The sequence below is a fragment of the Brachyhypopomus gauderio genome, chromosome 2 (genome assembly GCF_052324685.1).
Source record: "Brachyhypopomus gauderio isolate BG-103 chromosome 2, BGAUD_0.2, whole genome shotgun sequence".
Classification (NCBI taxonomy): domain Eukaryota; kingdom Metazoa; phylum Chordata; class Actinopteri; order Gymnotiformes; family Hypopomidae; genus Brachyhypopomus; species Brachyhypopomus gauderio.
The window spans coordinates 46875356-46902907 of NC_135212.1; the positions used below are offsets into that span (position 1 = coordinate 46875356).

The window sequence follows — 27552 nt, forward strand, 5'->3', positions numbered from 1 at the left end:
CATATGGGCTGTTAGCATGTGGTTGGATTCCACACTGCTGAATCCAGACACTTTAAACGCTGATGATCTGTCTGATAAAAGATGAAAGGTAATAATGTAATGATGGTGGGACGACTGTAGTCTCTGGCAGGATGGGCGAGTAACCAGGGGCTGTAGGAATGATACTCCTACACCGCCCTCACCGCACTGAATATTACCAAGCCCCCTGCAGATACATGTGTAGACAAAACAACTGCTTACCATGTACAACTGCTTACTGACACAATATATACAGTAGGAATAAACATCCTTCATCATATGCGTATATTCTGTTTTCTCTGGAAACCTTGTGCACTTCTTTTAGTCTCTCAGTTTGTGTGTGTGTGTGTGTGTGTGTGTGTGTGTGTGTGTGTGTGTGTGTGTGTGTGTGTGTGTGTGTGTGTGTGTGTGCATGCATTTACGCTTGACTAAAGAAATGGCCTGCTGTCTCTTGCTCAGGGCATGAAGGGACAGGCTAAGCCGTGGACAGAGGAATTTTTACCTTACAAAAACATGCATGCATACACAAACACAGAAACACAGAAAAGTATCTATCTGTCTATGTGTCTGTTCTGGTCTCCCTATCTGTGTATCTACAAACAGGAAAAAGCCTCTGTTCACACTCTTGCTTCTGTTATCAAGAATTGCTTCCTGTTTAAAAACTGCAGATATAGGTGATGAAGTATTTTTCTAGTCAAATAAAAAAGCAAGTGTGTGTGTGTGTGTGTGTGTGTGTGTGTGTGTGTGTGTGTGTGTGTGTGTGTGTGTGTGTGTGTGAGAGAAATCATTCATATTGTGTCTGTGTGTTTGAGACTTGGAGAATGTGTGGGGTAAGGACAACTTTTGCTACCAGCTGCTGCTCAAAGAAGTGTCAACAGATGTATTATGGCTCTCTCGGTGTGTGTTTCTGTGTGTGTGTGTGTGTTTTTGTGTGTCTGTAGTGGCTATTTTCAGAGTGCCGCACTCAGCAGGAGGTGTGTGCCTGTGAGGGTGCCTGTGTGTGAGGGAGAGACACATATGGACAGAGGGCCAGAGTGCTCACAGTTGTACAGCTGAAACACAAAACCTCCATAACACACATCTGTGTCCCTCTGCACTACACACCCATTAACAGCTTCTGATGAATTGCTGTATCCACAATGGCACCCTCAAACTTTACAGTCACTGAAGAGACTAAACATAAATATTTATGTTGTTCCTCTCAGTAAGCTGAACATCCAGACCAGTAAAAACTTCTAGTGACACCTCATGAAATTATAAAGCAAATATTTGTCCTTTTTTGAAGTACATCCGTAAATGTGCAAATTTTGTCTCGTACAAGAAAAATTAAAATCTATGCTGAGATGAATTGAAACAAACTATACGTTACCCGTGAAATCCCATCATACCACATGGTGTAAAACAGTATGTTTACCCTTACATAATTACGGATTACATCTATTTATTTGTGTTTCGGGGAATTTTCATGACATTTAACACATTTTCTAAAGAGAGAATGGGGGGAGAGATACTTCCACTTTAAAACAAGCCACAGCAAGAATACGTGGATCAATATCTATGAATTATTGCAGATTCCAGGTCATTTGGTATTGAAATTTTCATGCATTTCAAATATAAATCTTATTATTGTTAAGAACAACAATGCAGTTTACACTTTCTTTTCTCTCTCTCTCTCTCTCTCTCTCTCTCTAACACACACACTCATGGACTGTGACATGTGTTGGTCGCTCTATTCCAATGTCAGAGTGTGTGCATAGCTCCTGGTCAGCTAATCAGTAGTGTTTAGTAGATTTGTGTTTGGGTGACGTCATCCTAGTCTAGGTAGGGCTGGACTCACATAACTGGCCCAAGGACTGACGAAGCCGGCCCGAGTACACAGGCAGGAGGCTGAGGTGGATATGTGATGCATGTTAGGAGCTGCATATATAATGGACAAATCACCCAGTACTGTAGCTTTAAACAGGACCTTTAAAACAGCTCCTCGTGAGGAATGTACACTCCTGCTCCCACACACACACACACACACACACAAACACACTCACAGGGAGAGGAGAGATGCAAGAGTTAACACACACCCACACTGTCTGAGAGACGGGAGTGGAAATGCTCAATGCACTGCTCAAGGCAAGGAAGCGGCATGTCAAATCCAAGATTTAAGAGACAAAAAGTGTTATAGTTTTCAATAGTGTGTGTGTGTGCGCACATGCATATGTGTGTGTGTGTGTGTGTGTATGTGTGTGAGTGTGTGTACGTGTGTGCATGTATAACTGACAGGCTGTGCATTTACACTGTAATTTCCTCCTCCCAATGTAATCACTTCCATGTGGGACCTGCCTAGAGGAAGGCCCTCAAAATGGAGGTGAGCGTTTCTCCCTCACACACACACACACACACACACACACGCACGCACGCACGCACGCACGCACACACACACACACACACACACACACACACACACACACACACACACACACACACTCACTGTCTCTTTCAGCTGCACACATATAGATATATAGGCTCAGTATTTATTTTGGAGAAGACCTAAAGCAATATGTGCATGTAATGTCGGACAGGAAATCAGTCTGTGTTTTTCACACACCAAACCTTGAACATTTTCATGGCAGCTAAAATATACAGAAAAGAACAAATAAAATTAGAGAGAGAGCGAGAGAGAGAGAACAAAACAAACAGCATGTAAAACTACCTTGTTCCCTCTGTGGCCGTGTATCTATTTGCAGGATTTCCACGAGTTTACTCCACAACACATTGAGCTTGTTGAACACTGCCTCCTGCTGGACACATGTGTCGACACATGCCCGATAATTCATTCATTTACGTGCATGCATTTATTTATTCGTTTATTCATTCATCTTCCAAATCTGCTTAATTTAACTCAGGACAGCGTGGGGACGGAACATATCCAGCACAGGCCGCAACGGCGGGATCCCTGTGGCGGTCATGAAAATCTAAATGTAGCCTACGTGTGTTCCAGTAGGTGCGTGTTTTGACCTCTGTATAAATATGTCTTAATTTACATAATTGCTACGTATAATTAGGCTGCTATGAATCATTCCGTTTGTGATCACATCATTACGCAACACCGACCTTGTGGATGTCGTCACCTTTATTATCGCCAGACTGTAGAAAAGGAGAGTTTGTGTTTAACCCCCCCGTCAACAATTTACGTTCGCCAAAAGTTGGCAACCCTGCATATACCCCCCCCCCCCACGTCCGTGGACCAACATCAAATGATTCGTCGATAAATGCAGTCGACGACCAGACCATTATTTATAATTTATCGACGACCAGACACCTATTAATATGTTACACCTATTTTAATTGTATTTTCGTTACTTTAATATAATATCATATATTAATACAGATCACTTTTTCCTTACGCTGTTGTGTCGTGCCCATTTGCTGCCGATTGTCTTTTTGGTGTAGGCCTATCGCCTTTTTTAATTGACTCCTGTTTTACTAGGATTAGGCTATTATCAGACAGCAAACATCGCAGCAGCCACACATAAAAGCGGAGAAGGTGGCGCATCTGTTGGGACCATCTGATAACACCACCCGTACTGGCGTTTGTTATGCGGAGCGAGTGTCCTCTAGTGACAGGCTTGCGGTGTAGTTTCGTATGGCACACGGAATGTAACGTGATTTAAATGTTCAGGATACGAATTTCGCTAGTCCCCAAAAATGTAATCCGAAACTCTGTCAGACAAAGTTGATATTCAAATAATACAATCGTACAAACATATTATGTATGAAACTTTGTAGTGCTGCCATCCAGTTGTTTACGTTGAAGGGGTAACTGATCGTTTTTATCTGGCACAGGATCCTCAGGAAATGGCGTCGTGGTTCCTGGTTCGACTGACTGCAGGACGGGGCACTGGGACGCGCCGTGGTCACGTGTTAGTGAGACTGAGCCATGATGGATCTAAATCAGGGCCAAAGCGGCCCAGGGCACAGACAGGAGTCCTGGCCCAACCGACCTGCACTGCCACCACAGACCCCCACTGTTGGTCCTGCTGTGTCTGCGCTGAGGAGCAAACACAAGCCCAGCCGGGCCAAATCAACTCCAAAAAACTCTTAAAAAATTAAGGTTTTGGGTTGGGGTCATAAAAAACTCTTAAAACTGCTGGTCTTAAGAATTTTTTTTCTTTTTCCTTCACTCTCTTTTCTTCCTTTCTCTTTTTTAGCGTTTAGAAATGTGTTTGAGCACTTTGCTAAGAACAGCAACGGCTGCATCGATGCAGATGCCCTCAGCTCTACTCTGGAGTCAGTGGGAATAGCCATGACCCTGGAAGAGGTGCTCACTGCTCTGGGAAGCGCAGACTATGACGGTATGGTGCGCACACATCCTTGCTTCACATCTTCTTGACTCATCCAGTCACTGGTTTGTCAATAGGGGATGGATCAGTGGGATTTCAGGACTTCTTGTTCATGATGACCGACTTCCAGAGATTCGCCAAGTGTGTGAAAGGTGAATCATCGTTGCTGGTTACACACCTTGTCATTTGCTGTAGAAAAACAATGATGAAAACGATGATGTCGAAAAGATTGCACTGGTCTGCCCTGAAGTCATGTGTTGATGTATACGCGCTGAGCTAATCGTCTTGTACTTTTCCTGCTTCCTGTTTGTGCCCAGCTGAGGGTTCAGTCCCAGTCAGTGTGTCAGAGAAGGTGTTTTATAGAACGTTGACCAAGATCCTGAGTACTGAGGCTCTTCCCAGCAGTGTCAAAGAAGAGATCATTCAGTAAGACGCTTCATGGAAGCACTTTTAAACCATCAGCTTTTGATTCATGCCTGTTTGATCAAAGGACTGCATCTTGGCAAGAAATTATTGAAACAATAGCAGATTTACCATAGACCCCCTCACAAATTTTAAATTCAATAATTTGAATTTAAATTCAAAATTATTCTTGCTTTAAATCCTTGCTTTTCTTGCAAGTTTGGTTATTAATGTGCAGAGATCAGCATGCAGCATTAGCTCTTAACGTGTGTGTTTGACCTGCAGGTACTACCACAAGAAGACCCGTGTCTGACTCGCCAGGCTGTGCATGTGGACGAGGATGGTGGCCATGTTCTTACATACTACTCGAAAGGGGCTCACCTGCTCGGACTCGGCTGCAAGCAGCTGACGAAGTACATGATGTCTCTGGGTATAACTGTCACCACACACACACACACACGTACGCACACATATGCATATGGATGGCTGCAAATGCAAAGATGTGACTAATAAATCATTTAGGACTTCTTCTTTAACAGTGGAGAAGAAGCATCAGAAGCAGAGTCCCTCTCTGAAACTTCCCTGCCTGAATGTGGAGCACAGTCACATGTGTGGGGCTCTAAAACACCATCTGCTGTCGCATACAGGACGGATGAAGTCTGCCAAGACATGGAGGACTGTCGAGATTGAAGACCGAGTCCAAAAGGTAGAAGCTGTTCCAGGCGTGGTAACTGGGGCGTCCTGTGGCTGACGTTTACAGGCATCATGGGTGTTTTTGTTTCAGCTGTCAATCAAGCACCCTGGGACGGAAACCAAAGAGATGATCACCCCGGTGAAGATCAAGGTGGACTTCACAATGAAAGAGAGAGAGAGAGACTCACCTTTGAGCAGATTGAGCAGATCATTTTCAGGGTAGGACACTGTGCAGGATGGGAGTCTGACTCCCGAGTCAAAATCGCTCACCAAGGCTCAGGCTCTCACCACATGGCTTTGCTTTATTTGAACTTGAGTTCCTTTTAGCACCTGTTGATGGGCACTTGACGTGTGCTGATCTTGTGGATTTCGGACTGTGTCTTTCTTCAGTGTGTCCAGACTTCAGACCACCGTGTGTGTTCTGTCCGTCCTTTCTGTCCCTCCCCTGTGTGCAGTCTCGGGCCGTTACCTCAAGCGTTACCTCAGGACCCTGGCTCAGTACAAGCGGCTGGACTCCTGGAGTTCCCTACAGAGCTACTGCTGCCTGGATCTCTGGTCCCACTTCCCAAAGACCTTCAGCACATACTCGTGGTCATGGAGCGCCTGCCAGAACACGATACATACCGCCAAGCTGTTGCAGGGCACAAGGTTTCCCACCTGGGCCTCGTAGGGGCAGGCCCTGTTTCTGCCAGTGCTCCCTGCCAAGGGTCAGGAGCACAGAGAGGGGTGCAAACCCTGGGGCAGAGTGGAAGAAAAACGGTACCTTCATAAGGAATTAACCAGCTCCATGGCCCTCCTCACAGACATTGAGCATCTCTTAAATCCTTAAATGTGTATAGGTATATATGTGTATACCTAAACGTAACACCCACACACAAACATACACACTCACACAAGCAGCCTTGTAGCCTCCTGCAAGTTAAAATAACCTTAATAAATGGTTACTTGAATGAATCAAAGGTCTTAGAATGCTTGGCAGTCACCTTTGCTTCCTTTCATTGATATTAGCTTGATTGCATTGTAAGATTACACAATACAAATTGTTCACTAATACTTTTGAGCCTGTTGTACATTACAAATACAATTATACTGTACAGAACCACTGCTGACAGTGTAAGACAATTGCACTACTTTGCGGTGTTTTAACTGAAAGCACCATCATAATTGCCCATATCTTGTAAGTTTGTTTTATAGCATGAAGGTGTCACATGAAGCACTGTCAATGGAGACTTAATTTACAAAAAGTGTACCTATTAAAAAAAACTAGGATTTACTGGAAGAAATGGTACTCTGCGGAGTACAATTCCACTAGCTGATAAGTTCTGAGCACAGTCAGCCTGGTGCCATGAGAAAGTCAGAAGCATGAACGATTCAGAACTGCAGTGAATTATTCAGTAACCAGTTGGGGGCTCTTTTGATTTTTTTCTTTTTGATAAATAGAAATGAATAACAATTTTATTTTAATTATCATCTCTGTCTTAGAAGGTTTACTGTCATATGTTCTTGGATTAACATTTTATGACATCGTCGTTTGGCAGATCCATTTCTCATGCAACAAGCACACCTGCTGTTTTCTTAACAGCTGTCTCTGTCCCATTTGCAGCACCCTTGTCATGCTAAGCTTCTAGAAAATACCAAGTCAGCCTTTGGGCTTCAAACTGATACTGCTGAGAACAACTCTTCTTTGATCTCTGCTATGCTGTCGAGCCAATGACATAGAGTGTGGTCGCTGATGGAACTAACTCCTTCAAGTAAGATGAGAAAGTTGAGATATGTACCCAGACCCCTGATGAGTCGTGCCTCATTGTGGGGAAAAAAAATGAATTGACAGACAATGCACCTTTGGTTGTGTAGGTAACAGTGTGTGGAGAGACGTGTTTGTGATTCCCTAAAATGAGCTCCTTGCATTTCACTTCTCTGCACAGTCAGTCTGAAGGGTGGTTTCACCCTCAAATACGGTCCCTTTGAGATAGCGATTTCTGAATACCGATCATGTGTTTTGAAGAACTTGAAGTGTTCCAAACATTTTGGCGTTCACAGTAAGCTTTCACCTTTATCTTTCATTCCATCTTTGGTTGTTGTTTCGAGTTATTTGAGTTCATGACTCCAGCTGAGCCAGTGAGTATGTGGAGCTCACTTAAACTCATTTACCTCCACGTGTTTCTCCTTACAGACGTCACACTCTGTATACTCATCCCTCGGTTGGCTTGTCACAACACAATGACTCTGTGAGCCTGCCAACTTTATTGGACACTATCCCGTTAAGGTGCAACAGTTTTTCAGCCATAAACTGAGTATTTGCACGTTTTGCTAGAACTCTGCATATGACCGTTTTGCTCTGCTGTTGAAGATACTACAAGAGATGGAACAAAGCAAAAACATCAGTTTTAGCCAAAATATGCAACAATCATTTAGTTTTGTATGCTTTCTTGTATATTTGTAAATGTGCTGATGTGTTGGGAGCCATATTGGGAAACACGGTGGCTTGGTGGTTAGCATGTTTGCCTCTCAGCACTGGGGTCTTGGGTTCAAGTCCCTATCTGAGTGGAGTTTCCATGTTCTCCCTGTGTCTGCGTGGGTTTCCTCTGGGGTCTCTGGTTTCCTCCCACAGTCCAAAGACATGGAGGTTAGGTAAATTGGTCTTCCCTGATTCCCTGACAAATTCTCTGTGTCTGTGTGTCTTCATGTTCAATAAAAGCAGTTGTCTGAGTGTCTGTCCATGAATGTATTTGTATGCCCAGTGGTGGATGGTGCTCTGTCACTAGCAGAGGTGGTCTTTCCATAGAGGCATTGCTAGGCAATTGCATTGGGCCCCTTCCACTGCAGCCCCCTGACTAGCTAACTTATTTCTCGCATATTAATGTTGATGGGCCCCCTAGCTAAATTCGCCTTGAGCCCCCAAATTGCTAAGTCCGCCACTGGTCACTAGGGTCTGTCCTCTCTCCCCTTCCTGCACCCCATTCAGTCCCCCAGGGGGCTGTGGATCCCGGTAGAGAGTACGCTGTGCGCAATTGGCTGCCGCTTCTCGCCGGTGTGTGAATGGTAGTGTAAGAGTTGTACCTGTGTTAAAATTGTAAAGCGACATTGAGTATCTAGAAAGGCGCTATATAAGTTGAACATTCATTCATTCATTCATATTCAATGATAAATAGTGAAAGTTTGTTTATGAATAATTAGAATATAATGCATTTCACTTGAATTTCATCATAGATTGATACTGTTATGTTAATTTAACTTATTTCTTAATCACTTAAAATCAATTAAAAATGAAAATGGTCATTACCATCATCCACAGAGCCGGAGTGGCTAATCGGGAGAATCGGGAGGATTCCCGATGGGCCGGCTCATGTCAATCTCTAGTTTGGGCCGATTGGGAGGGAAAAATAATTTTGTGCAATTTATTTTTGCAGTGAATAATATTTGTAATAACTATAACTTATGTGGTTCTTTTAACTGAAAAATCACCCTAATGTGGTGATCAGGTAGATCCTGATAATATAAAGCAGGGGTGTCAAACTCATTTTCACCGCGGGCCACATCAGCGTAACCTTTGCACTTATAAATGTATCTACTCCTTAATGTTATATAACTCTGAATTTCTTAATTGTTCAAGTTACAAGTATTGCATATATATTGGTATATTTGCATTGATGTAAAAATATGTTTGCTTGTTGCTCTGTTATTATAACATAAATCATTTTAATTTGTTATGTTATGAAACCCACATTACTTCATCAATCAACGATCAAACTATCCAAGTGAATAAAGAAAAATTACATCAAAGATATCACATTTACTTTGTTCGAAACTTGAAATATCAAATAACTGAAAATAGCAATTGTGCTTCAAAAACGATCCCTCTGAAAAAGACTTTGAAGTGCGGGGGATTTATTCAGCCACAACAAAGCAGCTTTTACTGCCGCATTGATTGTGATTGTGGCTTTTGCGAACACATTCTGTTGCGATTGCAGTTTGCCTTTTAATTCTTTGGCAATTTGTTGTTTTTCTTGATGTCTAATTTTGACATACTTAGCTCCGTGTTTGGCCGCAAAATGCCAACGCAGATTGTACTTTTTGACAACCGCCGCCGCTTCATAACACAAAGACATACCGATATTTCTCCTTGAAGCACAAACATATTCGCTTTCCCATCTTTCTTGAAACACACTTCCATCTGATCAATGTTTCACTTCCAGGACAATTTGGGATCATTATTTGTATTTCTCAATTATACTTATTGGGAAAATCACATCGATATGGAAACACTACATTCTGTCACTTTATGGGTAACATAATTGTGGGAAATGTAGTTTTTGGTCACTACACGTATTTGACTCTTTTTTTTTTTTTTTTACATGTGGCTTTTTAAGCTCTCACGGGCCATATAAAATGACGCGGAGGGCCACATTTGGCCTGCGGGCCTTGAGTTTAACACCTATGATATAAACAGTATAAACTCACATCTTGGATAATTGCTCTTTCTCACCACCAGGGGGAGCACCCTCCACATACTTTAGGTAGCTATGGTCAAGACTGAAGGTATCTAAATCTGGATTACATGTGCTCAAGATGTGTTATTAAATGCATAATTCAGTCATTAAACTGCGTACCAATTTGGTCATGCGTGTAAATTGTGTTCTGTTAAGTATTTCCACACCTTATTCTAAGGAAGACTTGCTCAACAAGGACCTTCTAAACTGGTGCCAAACGCAAGAAGGGTTGATGTGGTTAGATCATCTGGTGAAAGGACAAGTGTTCCATGCTTTGTGGCTCGAGGCGTGATGTTGCAAACAGGTCGGATCGCACGGCTGTTTCTGCTCTTACACAACTGGAGCACGGGGTGACAGCCAGAAATAAGAAAATATCCGTTTATGTGAATGCTGGTCTTGAGTCCAGACAAAGAGTCCATACCATGGCTTCCCATACAGAGTGACAAAACACTTCTCTGTCTGTTCACTGCAGTCCTGGGCAGACGGTGTCTGCACAGCGTCATCACTGTTTATGAGGAGATAAACCTCTGTCCCAAGGCCACAGTGATTGTGAAATAGTGTTGTGAAGCAGAGGATTGTGGGTAACTCACACAATTCTTTATAGTCAGAATGCAAATGACTGACCCTTAATAGCACTTCTTGAATCAGACTGCCATTGGCAGCTCCGCCTGTCTCAGCGAGACTCCTTCACGAGACGGAACCGTCACCGAATTTGCATCTTGAGGCCTGATTGGCTGAGCCTCTGCTCTGAAGCATGTGATTATCAGGAAAAGAAGGGCTAACTGTTACTTTCATCATGATGATGCATTTTTGCCATTTGAAAACCAAGTACACAACAACCATTTTTTTGTTTGTCTGGCAATATGTTAAATTTTTTGCACGCTTTGCTTGTTTTGGGATGCCATAAACATTAACAGTATTGTGTTAGTTTGGTGAACATTAGCTCTTTTTTTTTGTCAGATCGTTAATACTAGACGTGCCAGTGGCTCTGTTGGAGCAGAGCTTTGCTGTGTTCTCTGTGTTCTCATCACTGTACTGCAAAACTAGATCATTTATTCATTCATGAGCATCAGCAGGTTGGACACCTGCAGTCTCATTGTAGAATAGCTACATGTCCTACGGTTCACACTTCCCCAGTGGAAAGCATATCACGGCTTTTTTTTTCTTAAAGGCTAGTTCATTCTCAGTTCATTCCCATGCACTGTGTGTGTGTGTGTGTGTGTGTGTGTGTGTGTGTGTGTGTGTGTGTGTGTGGTGGGGGGGTTGGTGTGGTGTCATGATGTCAGATAGGGGATGGACTGCAGAACTAAAACAACCTGCTCTGCTCGACTTGTCTGAACGTGAGCTAGGGCCACATTCCTGCTGTCCCACTCCGCCTCCGCGCTCCTGGTCTCCTGCAGGATATCCCGCGGAGCGCTAACATCCTTCCAGTGTGGGGAGCGTCGTGTCTGAAAAGCACAGGAGAGCCTCACTGTGTTTGCTCAGCCTGTCAGAGCACAGTTCTGTTGAATTTTCACAGTCAGATTTCCCTTAGGACTTGGAGTTTCGGCTAAGATTAATTCACAAACAATACGTTTCCGTAACAATTAATTCAGAAACAAAAAGTAATAATTACAAATTATAATGAATAATAATGAATAATTATTGATTTGGTTTGTTGCTTTGTGAGTTTGTGTGTGTGTGGATGTGTGTACATTTTTCATTTTTCCAACGGCACTTTATTAAATAAACATGCATTCAGGCATGTTGGTTATGTTGCTATGTATCCATCATCACATATTGGTTGTGTTTCTTAACTCTGTTAGGACTTACAGGTAATTCATATTGCTGTTTTAGGCCCAGCATTGCCAAAGTCAACATATTTACTCCACTACATACACAGTCTGCATTTCCACTGCTTCCATTTCCACACACCGGTCCATATTTATCAAATACCCTTATCACAAACCTGGGCTGGTGTCACCTTGTTAATATGGATGTTTATATGGTGAACAGACAAAACTGATCCCTGATAACTGATAGACGTGTGTATATTCTACAACACCACTGTATTTTAAACGTTCAGCCTGTTATAGTTTTAAGGAACTGCGTTTGCTCTTCACACTGAAGTCAAAACAAGTTTTTGTCACCACGATTAATTATAGACTAGGAACACAGCCATATCCTTGGACACCACCGTGACAACACACATCCAAAGTTCAACTGATAACCTCCTGGTTACCTGGAAGAGGAATGAGGAAAAAATACACAATATCTGAATGGTAATGTTCCCTGAATAGTAAAGACCCCGAGGCAAAATCAACAGTGTGTATACAGAAAGGGAGAGAGAGTGAGTGAGTGAGTGAGTGAGTGAGTGAGAGCAAGAGAGGGAGAGTGTGATTGTGAGATTGGCAAACGTAAAACACAGAAGGAGGGAGGCATGACTTTACATGGGCTTCCACTGGGGACAGGGGGACAGAGTGTGAGGAATGGAGGCGGATCCTGGGTAGGGTTGAGGGAAGAGAGAGAGAGAGAGAGAGGGAGGTGTGTGGTGAGAGAGCATTTGAGCAGCATATGTGCAACACTATGACACTGCGAGACTGTGAGAGACGATTAAAGAGAGAGAGACTGTGAGACAGTGAGAGGGAGCCAAAGAAAGGGAGGAAGTTTGATAAGCATCCGGGGGAAATGCGTTAGCTGTGCGTTAACGTCCAGCTGGAGCCTGTTCATCTGCTGAAGAAGCTATGAGTGTAAGAGGAGCCCAGAGGCGCTATGTGTCCACCCTCAGGATACAGCTATCAGCACCACCGTCTGGAGGAGGCAGCAGGCAGTCGACCAGACCCTTGCACGCCATCACTGCCACGAAGAAGAGTGGACATGCTCCAGACTCAGGTGGGTGGGTGTGGGTAGAGCAGACATGGGGCACCAGGCTCAGGTGGGTGGGTGTGGGTAGAGCAGACACAGGGCTCCAGGCTAAGGTGGGTGGGTGTGGGTAGAGCAGACACAGGGCTCCAGACTCAGGTGGGTGGGTGTGGGTAAGGCAGACACAGGGCTCCAGGCTCAGGTGGGTGGGTGTGGGTAGAGCAGACATGGAGCACCAGGCTCAGGTGGAGGTGAATGGGTAGAGCTGCACTAGATGTATGTGCTGTCACACAGCCCCTGGTCAGGATCTCCATCCATGAGGTGCATGTGCGGGTGAAATCCTAGTGGGTGTAGCTATGGCAGCCGGGCTGAGTTTCATGCAGACATGGGCACAGAGTGAAGTGGGCTTTACTTTTGCATGTTAAGCTGCAGTGCACACACTGCAGATCACATATATGTCAATCATATTTTACATCCTGCATGTTGCAAAAATTCTAGAAATTCTAGAAAACAACAGTACCCCAAAACCAACCTACAAAATGGAAAATGGAAAAAATAAACTCCCGGAGTATCTGTACACCTCTGTAGATCACCGTATCAAACACAGAACATTAACCATGTCTTATCATCCTGTCTGCATTAAGCAGCAGACCACAGGCTGCCAGACGTCTTGCTTGGGTTTCATTCTCAACCACGCAGAACAGGGAATACTGGGGAAAACTGCAGTTTCTAGATAAAGATTCGCACTTTCGCACTGGATGTTCTGTCATGTTCCCGATTTTTAAAAGTGATACATAATAAAAAAATAACTTGAAATGATGGAATTTGAAATGACTAAATGTTTCTTAATGAACCGATACTAATGTAAATGTACCAAATAGACAACATGAAGATGTTGCTAATAAGGCGAAGCCACAAAGCCTTGGGCCAGATGTGACAGGAGAGATGGGGTAAGAATTCCAAGCTCAAGCTGGTAGCCACAAATATGTGCAGCACACCACAAAAACAGTGGACCATGTCCTCTTATGGGAAAAGTGGGTATGTTTACCAAATACCAGCAAAGCAGATATGGCAGATGTATAGAGGGATATGGAGTAGTGTGCAAGTCTAACGCCATCATTAGATGTGGTTTTTTAGCAGTGGTATAATGACTAGTATCATTGTTCCTTTTTATTAGAAGAGAAAATTGTATGCCATACTTAAAAAAAAGAACAATATCAGAAAAAACAGCTTCTCTAGACTACAGTGGTAAGTGTTTAGTGTGACCTCTCCTTACACTTGAGCAATAGCAGGAACAGGAGGCCTTAAGTCTGGCAAAATATCCCAGAAGATTACTGCATGCAAGCTTAGCACAGTATCCCCACAAGAGTTCAAGATGTGCTGAGGGCCAAGGGAGGTCACACTGAATGCTGGATTTTGGTCAAAAAATTTACCATTTTGTATTTTCTGTGTGTATCTGGATAAAGAGAAATAATTGCCCACCACTGATCTGTAAAATTAGCAAAATTAAACCGACAAGTCCTCTGCTCTCATGCAGTTTTATCCTAATTTTGCTTCTACAAATTAGAAAATCAGAAGCACTTTGCTTACAAAGCTCTGTACCAGTGATGTACACAGACGTCCAAAGTTGTGTGGTGTGTCAGTGTGTGTGTGTGTGTGTGTGTTGTGTGTGTGTGTGTGTGTGTGCGTGTGTATACCACAGACATGATGCTGATTTACTGGTTCTTCTCATAAATAGCCTTGAGGCAGAAGATGAGTTCCGACCTTTGCCATGGCAGGTCTGATGTTAGCTCCTGAGGGTTTAAATGGTTCCTCTGAAGCTCTTTGAAGTTGAGGCACTGTGAGGCACAGAATGTGAAGAACAGATGACCTCTGGCTCGTTGACCTCCGTGACATCCAGAGCAAAGTGACCTGACAGTGTAAATGTATAGGTTGAATGTACTGGTGATCATATGCATATATGCTACCACATAGACATACGGACGCAAAGGTTAATGATCAGGCACCATAGTCCACCCACGTCATGCAGAGATTGACAGATAAGTAAATCCTTTGACTTCGCGTGATCCATGATTCAAACAGGGCTTGGTTTCTAACAACGGCTTTTGCCATCTTAAGATAAGAGAATAAGGTGAAGTGAGACCACAGCTTTCACTTCTGTTTAATTACACGCGTGCCACTGAAGTCCGACAGTTGCTCGCGTGTGATGGGTTTTGTGGGTGCAGGAGCGGTAATACTGTGTGGTAACAGTGTGAGAGGTGGTGCTGGAGGGCGTGGTAAGAATGAATGATGTCAATACAGAGAAGGTATTTTATGTGCAAGTCATGAACTGGAAGGATGTCTGTGTAAATTAACCTCCCCCCTTATTTGCTGTATCAGCCAATCTGCAGGCAGCATTCTTCTGGTAGGCCCCCGATTGCTTTAAGATGCAGGAAAGTGCAAACATTAACATCAGTAGTGTGGTGAGGTCAACGCCCTCTGGTGCAAGAGGAGTCATGACAGGACATGACTGACCTGAACAGCATTAGCGTTAATCTCTACCGTGTCAGTGCGCCCTCTCTTCCTTCTCCGTCCAAGGCCATCCGCAAAATATTTGTATGTTGTTTTAGGCAAGATGGCTCCTTCTCGTTTCATTCTTCCTCATTTTTAGCCTTGATTTCATTCGTTTGCGCTCTGGTCTTATTTCCCTCCTTACTTGGTTGCAGTGGCTGAGGGTGGCAGCCTTGGGGGCACTCACAACCCGCCCCTTTTCCTAGAGCCCCTTCAGGACTGCCTGGTGGACGAAGGGAACGACCTCACCCTAAGGGCAGTCATCACGGGGAGCCAGCCAATCAGTGTTTCATGGCTTCACAATGGTGGGTTCTGATAAGACCTAAAGTGTAAACAGGCCTGAATCACTGATCTGTGAAAAAGGGCAAAAATGCACTTTTATTGGCAAGCTTTTTAATGCTGAGCTAGTGTGTTATTATTTTACTTCCTGGTCTTAGTTACTAAGTCATTAGGCCCTGAGAATCCCTTGCCCCCTCTCTGAACACGGCCTACGTCTTTCTCTTAAGTCGTGAAATTTCTAAGGACATTGTTAGCTATATATCTGCTCTTCTTCACTATTTAGTGTGCTCTCTCTCTCTCTTTCATTGTTTAGATAGCTATAGCCTATATCTGCTCTTCTTCACTACTTAGTGTGCTCTCTCTCTCTCTCTCTCTCTCTCTCTCTCTCTCTTTCACTGTTTAGATAGCTTACTCTCTTTGCCTCTATCTCTTATTTGTCAGTTTGGTTTGTTTCATTTACAACACAAACAAAAGTACTTTTATTTATCTTACCAAAACTTCTCCAACACCCCCAGGTAACGTTGTCCGGTATGGCAAATCCTCCTTTATAAGAAGAGAGGCGATTCTAGTTGTTAAAGATTGTCTCCCAGAAGATGCTGGAGCCTACACCTGCATAGCAGAAAATGCTGTGGGAAAAACGTCCAGCAGCTCAGCGGTCTTTGTAAAAGGTAACATACACACACCTGCACACATATACACAAACAGACGCGTGTCTCCACGCACAGACCGCTGTGCTGAGGTATTGTTGGGGGAAGGCTTACATACAGCTCAACATACAGGTGCTGCAGAAAGCAGTTCGAACAAACCTTAACTGTAACCTTGAACTTTGTGCTGACCTAGCTTGACCCATGATACTCAGAGTTCAGACTTTCAGAACTATAGAGCAAAACTACCCCCCGAGCAGTTCTGGAGATCATTTAACTGAAGTAATTGATTTTATCTCAAATATCCATTCACTTCAAAGGCACATATCAACTGAGCCCTAATAATGTGATTCAACAACAAAAAAGTGCTTCACATGATTTGTCAGGGAAATCAAAACATGTATTTGCAGGAAATAATGAAAGAATTCTGGGAAACTAGGGTCTTATGCAGTGGGTTATATGTATGTATGTTTATTTGTCATTTTCTTATATAGGGTCTTGTGCAAAACCCATACATATAAGGGCAGGAGATAATGTTCTGCCAGTGGCTAAAGACACAACCATCTTTGTGGTTAGGAAGCCGGGGAGGGACGTTCTTGTTATAGGTCACAGTGTGGTGTGACTGTATTACCACACACGCCACAGTCTGCTGCCTTGCCTGTGGCAAACCTGAGTCCACTCAGACCACTGGAATGTGGCCTTACTGGTTCCTGTGGTCCCAACACGACTCTGATTCTGGTCCTGCACTGAGCCAGACTGTAGCAGCCAGACCTCAGCAGGGGTCGTAAGAGACAGCAGGCAGGGCATATAATAACACAGGAACTATATTCAATCACATGAAGGTAAATTAGAAAAATATTGTCTTAGTAGTGACAAATCCTGTTCAAATGTATGTGTACCATCATATACCTCATAGTGGAGAAGACCAAATGTATTGTTATGTGAACCCTTGTATTGGAAGAGAGCAGTTTGCCACTTCCTGCACAATCATTTCTGCAAAAACTACCAGTGGTAAACTGACCAAGACAGGTGTAGAACACTGAGGATGCATACAAGGTTGAAATATTTAAATTTATACATATAGGCATGAAATGTACTGTCTGCCCAACATATTCACATAATCTTCACATACACTTCACATACACTTCATCCCTCTCTGTCTTTCTTTGATAACCTCAGAAATGATTATTGATGTCTGGAGCAGTCCCACACACTCTGCTCACACACCTCTATCCTCCTGTTTGCCACCACGTTCTCCTGCCCTGGTTAATGGGTGCTTGCACTCGCCGAGCTCTCCCCAGAACATTCTGGAAGGATACAAGTCACCCCAGACAGGAAGTCCTGAATCGCTGTTGCCAGCACACAGGAAGGGTATGTATTTGCCCAAAGCTGTTTCTCGACCTCTCACATCACTGGCTCTCCACAGTTATAATGTCCACTGTAGACTGTTGCGCTGCCCGGTGATACAGATACTTACTAAACTAAATTCCTCAAAACTCCTCAAAAAACAGAAAAAGAAAAAAATACCTCAGTGATCAGTGTTCTATTCATCACACAGGTCATTTTATTCCAGCATGTGCAGTATAGACTGATAATAGCCTAATTTCTTTATGCACACAGCACATCAGAATCGAGAGCATGTGTTACATGCATATCTCACAGACACACCCACCCATCCCCAAAACCCCTCCCCCCCACCACTCATGTGTGTGTTTGCTCATCTAAGTTTGTTCCTAATTGCTCCCAGAGTTGCCGGTGAAGAGGAGAAGTAGCTCGGGGACAGGTGAGGCGATCAGCACCAGCCTCTGGCTCTGTGCTCTTTCAGCTCCTAATCACTACTCTATTGTGTTCTCCCTGTCATTTACACTCGCTCTTAGCCTTTGTGTTTTACCTCTATCTGGACTCAATCAGCAGAACACCTGTGCTGCTCTTTCCTTTGCTTGGTCATCTGTTCATTTTCCACAGCCTATAATTAGCTGTGTTAGTTTTGTTGTCTTACTATGAAACTAGGTTTTTCTATCTGCAAAACCATGTCATGCAACATTCAAGCCCAGTAATGTCCTATATAATGTACAAGTTGGCTGAACTGTAACCAAACGTGAGCTGATCTTTCCTCTGCATTATTAACTTTACCATGTAAAACTCTCAGGAAAAGTCCCGTTTCTCTTTTCTCCTCTTCATGCCTAGATTCTCTCTTGGTTAGAGGCCTGCTGGCTGTTGTGCGTTTACTGGCTGTTGTGAGTTTACTGATTCATGTGTGTTGTGCACTCGCTAGGTGTTGTGCATTTGCTGTTTGGTGTGTGCTGTATATTTGCTGTGTCATGAGTTTGCTGGGTGTCGCACGTCTCTGGGTTTGGTGTATTTGGTCCTGAGGTTCCCCCATCATAGTCTCATTGGTGCCGTTTGGTTTCTACTTTGTGTTTCTTCACTGGTGCTTGTGTCCATGTCAGTAGGGCTTAACTGTACATTTTTCTTGTTTGCGTGGGCTGTACACACACAGACTTCACTGGCTTTGTGTCCTGCGTGGTTTTGTGAGCCATGCCACTATGTTTTGACTGGTTTGATGTCCCTCACTGGACCTTCCTGGGAAGGGAACTGGTGTATAAAGGTCAGAGAAGCTCTGCATCTGCTGTGGCCATATGCCACACTTTAATGGTTTGGTGAGGCAAGACGCACCATGCTAGAAGTTGCATGCTAGTATCTAAAGTCTATTTTTAAATGCGTTTACAGTCCCATAGCTTTCACCTTAGTTCCGTTCTAGGCAGTTATGTAAAACCGTTTGATAGCCGGGGCTGGTTTTCATGCTCTAATTAAAATATGTGGTCACTAAACGCAGGCAGGTTTTGTCCTGTGCATTCAAATCCACCTACGCTTTGACTGTGTGTGGTGGGAGGGGCCTTTGTGTGCAGATGAGGTCACACAACCATCTTTTGATATTTAGCTGAACACTGTCACACACATCTATTTATAATTGGGGCATACTGGGTGATAATGAGGGTCAATATGAAGGTTTATTTATGCTCCTGCACGCAGGCTAATGAAACCCATGCTCTCAGCACTGGCTGCTGCCACTGCAGGATGAGGGCGGGGCTCCTTGAGGACCCCAAACTGACTCTGGTCATTTTCTGCTGTGTCGTTTGTCTAGCACCCCCGCTGAAGATACTGGACCCCCCTGATCAGGTGGAGGTGCATGCAGGAGAGGCTGCCCGAGTCTGCTGTGTGTTCGAAGGCAGTGACCCAATAGTGTCCTGCTGGATCCACAACAAAAAGGAGGTACTGAAACCAACACGCCCACGCAAAACTCACATATGCCATCACATACTGAATACTCTCATATATATATAATGTTCTTTCCCATGTTTCTGTCTCCCGTTCTGTCTTTGCCTGTCTGCAGGTGTTGGAAGACTCCAGGCTGAGTATAGAGACCAGTAGCAAGAGCAGCAGTCTGGTGATCTCTGAGGCCCGGCCCGAGGACTCTGGCCTCTACACTCTAATCGTACGAGACCGCAGAAGTGTTGTCCAGCACGTCTTGACCCTGTCCGTCATCGGTGAGGCCGACGGCACTGCCTACCTCTCTGTATCTCCAGTCTGGTCTCCTCACGTCTTGCACTCTGAGGTTTTGTATTTCTTGCATTTGTTTCTGCTAAACGTGCATGTTATAATGTTTGTGTGCGTGTGTGTGCGTGTGTGTGTGTGTGTGTGTGTGTGTGTGTGTGTGTACCGTGTGTTTCAGAGAGGCCTCAGCCCCCTTCTTCACGGCCCGTGGCGTGTGTCCTCGCCCCAGACACCGTGGTGCTGTCCTGGTCGGGACCGTGCTACGACGGTGGCTCGGCAATCACAGGCTACCTTGTGGAGGTCCAGTCCCAGGTGCCTGACCAGACAGGTCACTGGCGTGAACTCTCTGCCCACTGCCAGAGTACCTCCCTCAGGGTGAGCTCTGGCCTGCAGCCTGGGGGGCAGTACCGTTTCCGGGTGAGGGCCTGCAACGCTGTGGGGATTAGTGAGCCCAGTGAGGAATCCCAGCCAATCAAGATGGATGGTGAGAGAAACCCAGCCACTGTAACCAGTACTCACTCAGCACCACAGTGTTGGATGAAGATGAACAGATCACATAAATGAAAATGCTGTTAGTTCCACACTGGGGATTTGGGGGTATATGGAAGGCTTGAAAGACATTTTTAATCATTTCAGAGCAGCTTGCATCTTTTTTAGTTAACCATAGTTTAATGAGCCCCCTTCTTAAATAACGTAATTAAAAAGGGCATCATAAATCTTGGCAGTATACAATTATGGCCAAATGTATTGGTACGTTTGCTATTTTAACAGAGCATGTTGTCTTAATTTTGTCTGAAATATGACTTATTTGGATCATAAAAAAATATTAATATAGATTAAAAATATATATTTTTATGTTTAATAAACTAGTATCTGGAGATAACCAATTACAGGGATCCCTGCTTCTAAATACCTCTTACACCTTTTCTACTGAAAACCCGCTTCACTTTTCAAGTCCTAGCAGAACAGATCATTATTTTGGTCAATTTTCAAAAACAGGAATTTTTCCTCCTACTTGGCTCAGAATACCAAAGGTGGGAAGTTCAAGACTTCACAGGACGTAAATGCCTAATGAGTCCATAACTGTAATCATACCTGTGCATAGATGACACTACTGATCCATGAAAGTGTTAGGGTTGCAGCAGCTATGCTGATATTTTGCCCATGGGTTTGCAGTGTAGTCCTACACTGTACTGATATGCAGAGTTTTCTCTGCTGGACTATGGTCTATTAGACTGGGCTGAGTGTGTCCTGTTGCTGTGTGGTCTATTAGACTGGGCTGATGTGCTTTCAATATACTCCTTCAAAGGGAAGCTACATGAAGAGAGGGCTGAATATGTGAACGTTACTATTGACGACAAACACAAAGTGACTGACCACTACGATGTAATGGAGAAACTAGGAACGTGAGTACTCCATCCCTACAACCCCCCCCCCCCCCCCACACACACACACACACACACTCTTGTATTCCCATTAACAAGTGTATTGCTGAAAAACCCAACATGCACACAGAGGAGGAGTAAGGCAGACACATCAGTGGTGCCGGTGGTCTGCTCGTGGTTCAAATCGGACCACGCTTGCTCCAGGTAGATTAGTGAGGGCTGGAATATCGTGAGCAGATGGCAGACCAACCCTCTTCAACCCTGGGAATGGGGGGGGGGGGGGGGATTGCTGTTCTCAGGAACAGGACTATTTGGAAGAAGGTCAGGTTGCCAATAATATCAAGCATGTTTCAACAAGTTCCTACCCAGATAAGGACTGATGGGTGCTGACTCTCCTGTTTCCCAGGGCTTTGTTACCTGGGGTTGCCACTCTCTATAGAGCTCGTGGTTATATTTAATCAGTTGTGTAATTTGAATAGTCACACATTCTATATTTGAATAGTCATGCATAATATTAGTGCTGAAAGTGAGGGCTGTAACAGTTTATAATAAAATCACCATTCGTGTTTCGTATTTTAATAAAAGATCTTCTATTACAGTAATTGCTATTAGATGGATTGGTAATTAAAGAGAGCGAGTGATCATCTGTGTGTATGTCTGTCTCGCAGTGGGAAGTTTGGTCAGGTATTCCGGCTGAGCCATAAGGTGACTGGGCAAGTGTGTGCTGGGAAGTTTTATAAAGGTCGGAGGTCAAGCGAGAGAGAGGCGGCCAGGAGGGAGATGGAGCTGATGAACTTTCTACACCATCCCAAGCTTGTGCAGTGTTTGGCGGCTTACGACAGCAGACCTGAGATGGTGATGGTGATGGAGTAGTACGTATCTGGCCTGTGTGCACGTGTGTTTTGTGTGCGTGTCCTTGTGTACATCTCAGACCCAGAGTGCACGTTTGACAGTAATCATACACGAGAACCAGACAGTCACACATGCCAAACAGCTGCTGCTATGAATGTCCTGAGCACAGTTGTTCAAAAAGTTCAAAGAATGCAGGTGTTAATCTGCATCAGAATTACCTGGATTTGGATATTCCATGTTTTGCATTCCAGGATCAGGTAATTCACCTTTGTGCCATTTTTTTTTTCCAAAGTAACATTAAATTGGACAACCCTGATCCAGATCCAAACCTTTCAACATCCATTTCTCAAATCTAGATTACCTGTGCTTTAAATGGGGTTGCATATGGCTGTGTAGGTCACTTGCTATCTGAAAAACAACAGAATAACCAGTGTATAAAAAAAAACAATAAAACAAACAATAAAATAAAAACAATTATACCCTCCTGCACAAAAAGGTCTTGACAAAAATATTGTGGAAAAAGCATACCACTGTGTGTGTGTGTGTGTGTGTGTGTGTGTGTGTGTGTGTGTGTGTGTGTAGTATCGCAGGAGGGGAGCTGTTTGAGCGCATTGTGGATGATAATTTCGAGCACACAGAGCCAACCTGCATCGGCTACATGTGTCAGATCATTCAGGGAATCCAGTTCATGCACAACCAGAACATCGTCCATCTGGACCTAAAACCTGAGAACATCGTGTGTGTGGACAGAACTGGCACTCAAATTAAAATAATTGATTTCGGTCTTGCCGGCAAGCTGGGTAAGTGTGAGGATGGTACGTGTGGACAGGTGTGTGTGCGCGCAGATGAGTGGATGTGGTTGAGTGTGTATGTATGTGAGTGGATGATGTGCGTTTGGGTTTGTGTTCATGCAGATAAGTGTGTGTGTGTGTGTGGGTGTGTGTGTGCACGTGCATGTATGGATATGTGCATGTGTGTAGATGTGTGCACGCTTTTGTTATTGCCTGTACAGGCTGGACTGCTGCGCTGTAGCTCAAATTACTGCATTGTCATAATTTGTGACAAAATAATGCTGGCACATTGCATAACACTAATGGAATGTGTGTGGACATCAGATCCTTCCAGTCCTCTGAAGGTGATGCATGGCACTCCTGAGTTCGTGGCCCCTGAAGTGATAAGCTATGAACCTGTTAGTACTGCCACAGATATGTGGAGCGTTGGAGTGATCTGCTACATCCTGTGAGTTGTGTGTGTCCATGTACATGCGTTGAACTATCAAGTGTTTGTCACTTTAAAAACACAAGTTATGCCTCTGCCATCTAGTGGTTTCTCCTGTAGTTAGATGCAAATCCTAGTAGTGTGGACAGTCTAATTGTGTGTGTGTGTGTGTGTGTGTGTGTGTGTGTGTGTGTGTGTGTGTGTGAGAGAAGGTTGAGTGGTGAGTCCCCATTCCAGGGTGACAGTAACTCTGAGACTCTGGCACTTGTAACTGCTGCTGAATGGGACTTTGATGAGGAGAGTTTTGAAGACATCACTGACCAGGCCAAAGAATTCATCAGCTCTCTGCTGCACAAAGACACCAGGTTGGGTTGAAATATTGGAGCTGTTAAAGCATGCAAACACACTTAGACACACACATACAGCCCTTACATGCACACACGCGCACACACACACGCACACACACGCATCATGCTCTCTCCACTCAGACGTCGCATGTCCTGTGAGGATGCTCTCTCCCACCCCTGGATGGTGGCGTTTGAGTCTGCACAGCCTAACACAGCCAAGAATCTCTCCAAAGAGAAGATGAAGAAGTTCTTGGCCAGGCAGAAGTGGAAGGTACCACCAGCACCACCACAGAGCGAGTCAGAGCTGCCCTCTGCTGAGAGCAAATTAGCAGCTTCTCAGTTATGGCTTCTCTGTGCAGAAAACCGGCAAAGCCATGTTGGCTCTGAAGAGAATGGCCATGCTGAGCAAAGCTGACAATCCTGCTTCAGTACCTATCTCTGCCCATGGTAAACACACCACGCTTACACACACACACACTAATATGTTATATATATACAGTTGTGATCAAATTTATTCAACCCCCACTGAAATAAAGTGTTTTGGCCAGTTTGACATTGATTTTGATCATTTCAGTCATCTTATTTACAATTATATCAAAGAGGCACTTATAAATTAGACAAACATAACATAATATTTATGATGGAATAACCACAAATGTCTTTACTGTGCTCACATCATTATCAGTTTTATTCAACCCCCTAGTGACATTATTTTTTAGTACTTAGTACAACATCCTTTTCCAGTTATGACAGCTTTCAAGCGTGAAACAGAGCTTGACACAAGTGTCTTGCAGCGACCTATGGGTATCTTAGCCCATTCTTCATGGGCAAAAGCCTCCAGTTCAGTCACATTCTTAGGCTTGCGCACTGCAACTGCCTTCTTTAGGTCCCACCAGAGGTTCTCAATTGGATTTAAGTCTGGTGATTGCGATGGCCACTCTAGAATGTTCCAGCCTTTCATGTTCAACCATGCTCTAGTGGACTTGGATGTGTGCTTCGGATCATTGTCCTGTTGGAAGGTCCAACGTCTCCCAAGCCGCAGGTTTGTGACTGACTCCATCACATTTTCCTCCAAGATCTCCTGGTACTGAAGGGAATTCATGGTACCCTGCACACGTTGAAGCTTTCTTGTACCATTAGAAGCAAAACAGCCCCAAAGCATAATTGACCCCCCGCCATGCTTCACAGTAGGCAAGGTGTTCTTTTGTTCATAAGCCTGGTTCTTCCTTCTCCAAACATAGCGCTGGTCCATTGTCCCAAACAGTTCTAATTTAGTTTCATCTGACCACAGTACACTGTTCCAAAACCTTTGTGGCTTGTCCACATGACTTTTGGCATACTGCAGTCGACTTTTCTTGTTCTTTGGAGTCAGCAAGGGGGTGCGTCTGGGCGTTCTGGCATGGAGGTCTTCGTTATGCAGTGCGCGCCTTATTGTCTGAGCTGAAACTTCAGTGCCCACATCTGACAGGTCTTTTTTCAGTTCCTTAGCAGTCACGCGGGGATTTTTCTCCACATTACGCTTCAGGTAGCGCACAGCAGTCGCGGTCAGGATCTTCTTTCTGCCACGACCAGGTAACGTTTCCACTGTGCCCTTTAACTTGAACTTGCGAATGATACTTCCGATAGTGTCTCTTGGAATATTTAACAACTTCGCAATCTTTTTATATCCATTGCCATTCTTGTGAAGAGCAATAACCTCTTCTCTTGTCTTCTGGGACCATTCTCTTGCCTTCACCATGCTTGGAAACACACCAGTAGATGTCTAGAAGGAGCTGAGTATCACAGTCCTTTTAAATCTGCCTAATTGGTGCTTATCATGCTTGATTGCTGCTCGTTGACATCCACAGATGTTTTCAATACCTGATGGAAAACACTGGAATGAACCTCTGTTCTTAGGAGTGGTAGTCGTAAAGGGGTTGAATAATTGTGTCAATGAAGAAATCACAAAAAGGCCATTTAATACTTTATGACAAAAAAAATTGATGCTATCTTAGTTGCATTTAGTTCTTTAACAAGTCCTTGTAAGATTTCATTATGAACACAATTACAAATGTGCACTGAATTCCATAAAACCCTTCGCAGCATTGGGGGTTGAATAAATTTGATCACAACTGTATATATATATATATATATATATATATATATATATATATATATATATATATATATATATATATATATATATATATATATATATATATATTTTTTTTTTTTTTTTTTTCTTTCCTAGCTCCTGTTATCAACCTGCATGTGTATGCTTGTAAGGGCCTTTTATTATGCTTGTAAGTGTGTTGGCTAAGGCAGCCACTATGACTGTATCTCTCCGGTTCTGTGTAGAGGGCGCTCTTGAGTCGCTGGAGAAGAAAATGCAGTCAAAGCCCGAGTTCACCAAGCGGTCATTCGACTTGTCTGTATATGAGGATTCAACAGCCCAGTTCTTCTGCCAGATTACAGGTAGGTGTGTGTGTGGGTGTGTGTGTGTTTTCTGTTGTCATTGAGGTTAGTGAAATACAGGCACAAAATATATCTGACAACGAAAATGTGATGAAGAAACGCATTACAGACCATTTTTCTCTCTCCCCCTTTTTCATATATCATTGTTGAGATGCAAATAGTGTAGAGACATGACCCAGATATATAAATAGCATTATTTATTTTCTAGGCCAATTGTACTAGAAGCTAATGCAATTCGTGGAACTACTATATTATTGACACCCACTTTGCCTCAAGCTATAGAATTGCTGGACAGTATTTTCCAGTTTTTCTTCATCTTCTGTCTTTGTGTCTGTGCTTAAGGTTTCCCAGACCCCGTGGTGGTGTGGTCCAGAGAGGGCAAGCCTCTGGAGGAGTGTGAGGGCTCCGTGAAGATCGAGTACGAGGAAGACGGGACCTGCATTCTCACCTTGGAGACCGTCTCCCTACAGCACAGTGGCACGTACTCCTGTAGCGCCTCAAATATCCACGGGGAGGCGCTGTGCTCCGCTAGACTGACTGTAGTGGAACAAGAGGAAGATACGGCATGAACTCAAAACATTACTTCTAGTTGCATAGTTGAGTATACATCGCAGCTCAATTTCACCTGTGTTCAAATTCTCACACTTTCTCTCACAATCTTCTCGAAAAATATTTTTTAATATAAACAAGTTACTCTCTCATATCTAATAAACTCACACTGGAAAACATTAAGACTCTATTAACTGTCTCAATTCATTTAACATGTATTATTTAACATTTTGAATGTTGTCACGTTAATACATCTTCTTAAAAATGTAAATGAAATTAAATAAACAGCATGATACTATTTCTGAATGTTGTATGTGAATTGGCTTATAGTGTGAGAACGAATGCCTCAGTGTGGACCAGTGGCGGATCTAGGATTTTTCTGAGTAAGGGGCCATCAAGGGGCCACAATATTCATAGAGGGGCCAAGTATTTGTCCAACATCATTGCACACAATAGCACACAGTCAATTGTTAATATCCCTCAACTTTCAACTTTCATGGCATTCAGTAACAGTAAGTGAATGAGTGCATAATTCACTGAAATTTAAAGACTATTAACAGAATGAGAAGCATACCATCAGGTCCTACTGGAGCAGAACAATCATTTGACGTCTGCACAGGATTCTGTGCACCACACTGGAAGATCTGAAAGCAGCAAATGACAAATTATTTAACATAAGCCTAGTGTCACAATACACACGCAATCAGTTATTACTTTCCAAGTAGCCTCTTACCATCAGATCCTGTAGGACAGGGATGGGCAACTGGCGGCCCGCAAATAGATCAATAATAATTTAATAATTAAAACAAAAAAACCGATAGAGCAGGACTGTTTTGTTCTTGTCACGTAGGGCTACGCCACCCTCTCCCGTGTCGGTGTTGTTCCTTGCCCGCTGTCATTGTGTTCAGGCGACCCTGCGCGAGCGGTGTAGGCGTTTATAC

The 27552-nt window shown here is 43.7% G+C and overlaps 1 protein-coding gene and 1 pseudogene across 5 annotated transcripts; both read left to right on the forward strand.

Moving 5' to 3' along the window:
- The first annotated feature begins 3867 nt into the window (after positions 1-3867).
- On the forward strand, positions 3868-8157 carry LOC143508695 (uncharacterized; annotated as a pseudogene). Its single transcript, XR_013129419.1, has 8 exons — positions 3868-3936; positions 4124-4364; positions 4430-4504; positions 4670-4778; positions 5040-5184; positions 5294-5460; positions 5539-5666; positions 5903-8157. The product of XR_013129419.1 is annotated as an uncharacterized LOC143508695 (transcript).
- A 4281-nt stretch (positions 8158-12438) lies between these two features.
- Positions 12439-26909, forward strand: mylk5 (myosin, light chain kinase 5). 4 transcript variants are annotated; one of them, XM_076997035.1, is made up of 17 exons: positions 12445-12808; positions 15484-15633; positions 16123-16275; positions 17431-17622; positions 17999-18034; positions 19397-19524; positions 19646-19799; positions 19985-20290; positions 21116-21212; positions 21860-22063; positions 22626-22843; positions 23159-23282; positions 23474-23626; positions 23750-23879; positions 23968-24055; positions 25946-26062; positions 26405-26909. In XM_076997035.1, the coding sequence occupies exons 1-17, from the start codon at positions 12661-12663 to the stop codon at positions 26629-26631; spliced, it is 2625 nt and encodes an 874-aa protein (XP_076853150.1). In that variant the 5' UTR covers positions 12445-12660; the 3' UTR covers positions 26632-26909. The 4 variants fall into 4 exon arrangements, with proteins under 4 accessions (XP_076853149.1, XP_076853150.1, XP_076853153.1 ...); XM_076997034.1 differs by having other exon boundaries at positions 12439-12808; positions 22626-23282; XM_076997038.1 differs by lacking the exons at positions 12445-12808; positions 15484-15633; positions 16123-16275; positions 17431-17622; positions 17999-18034 and adding exons at positions 18046-18349; positions 18439-18488; positions 18752-18859 and having other exon boundaries at positions 22626-23282.
- The last annotated feature ends 643 nt before the right edge of the window (positions 26910-27552 follow it).

What these genes read in the sequence shown, in the direction of transcription:
- mylk5 (XM_076997034.1), top strand. Translation starts at nt 12,661, where the DNA reads ATGAGTGTAAGAGGAGCCCAGAGGCGCTATGTGTCCACCCTCAGGATA. An exon ending in GAGAAGTAGCTCGGGGACAG is followed by an intron (nt 18,035 to 19,396) that starts GTGAGGCGATCA and finishes TCGTTTGTCTAG; the next exon opens with CACCCCCGCTGAAGATACTG. An exon ending in CCAGCCAATCAAGATGGATG is followed by an intron (nt 20,291 to 21,115) that starts GTGAGAGAAACC and finishes ACTCCTTCAAAG; the next exon opens with GGAAGCTACATGAAGAGAGG.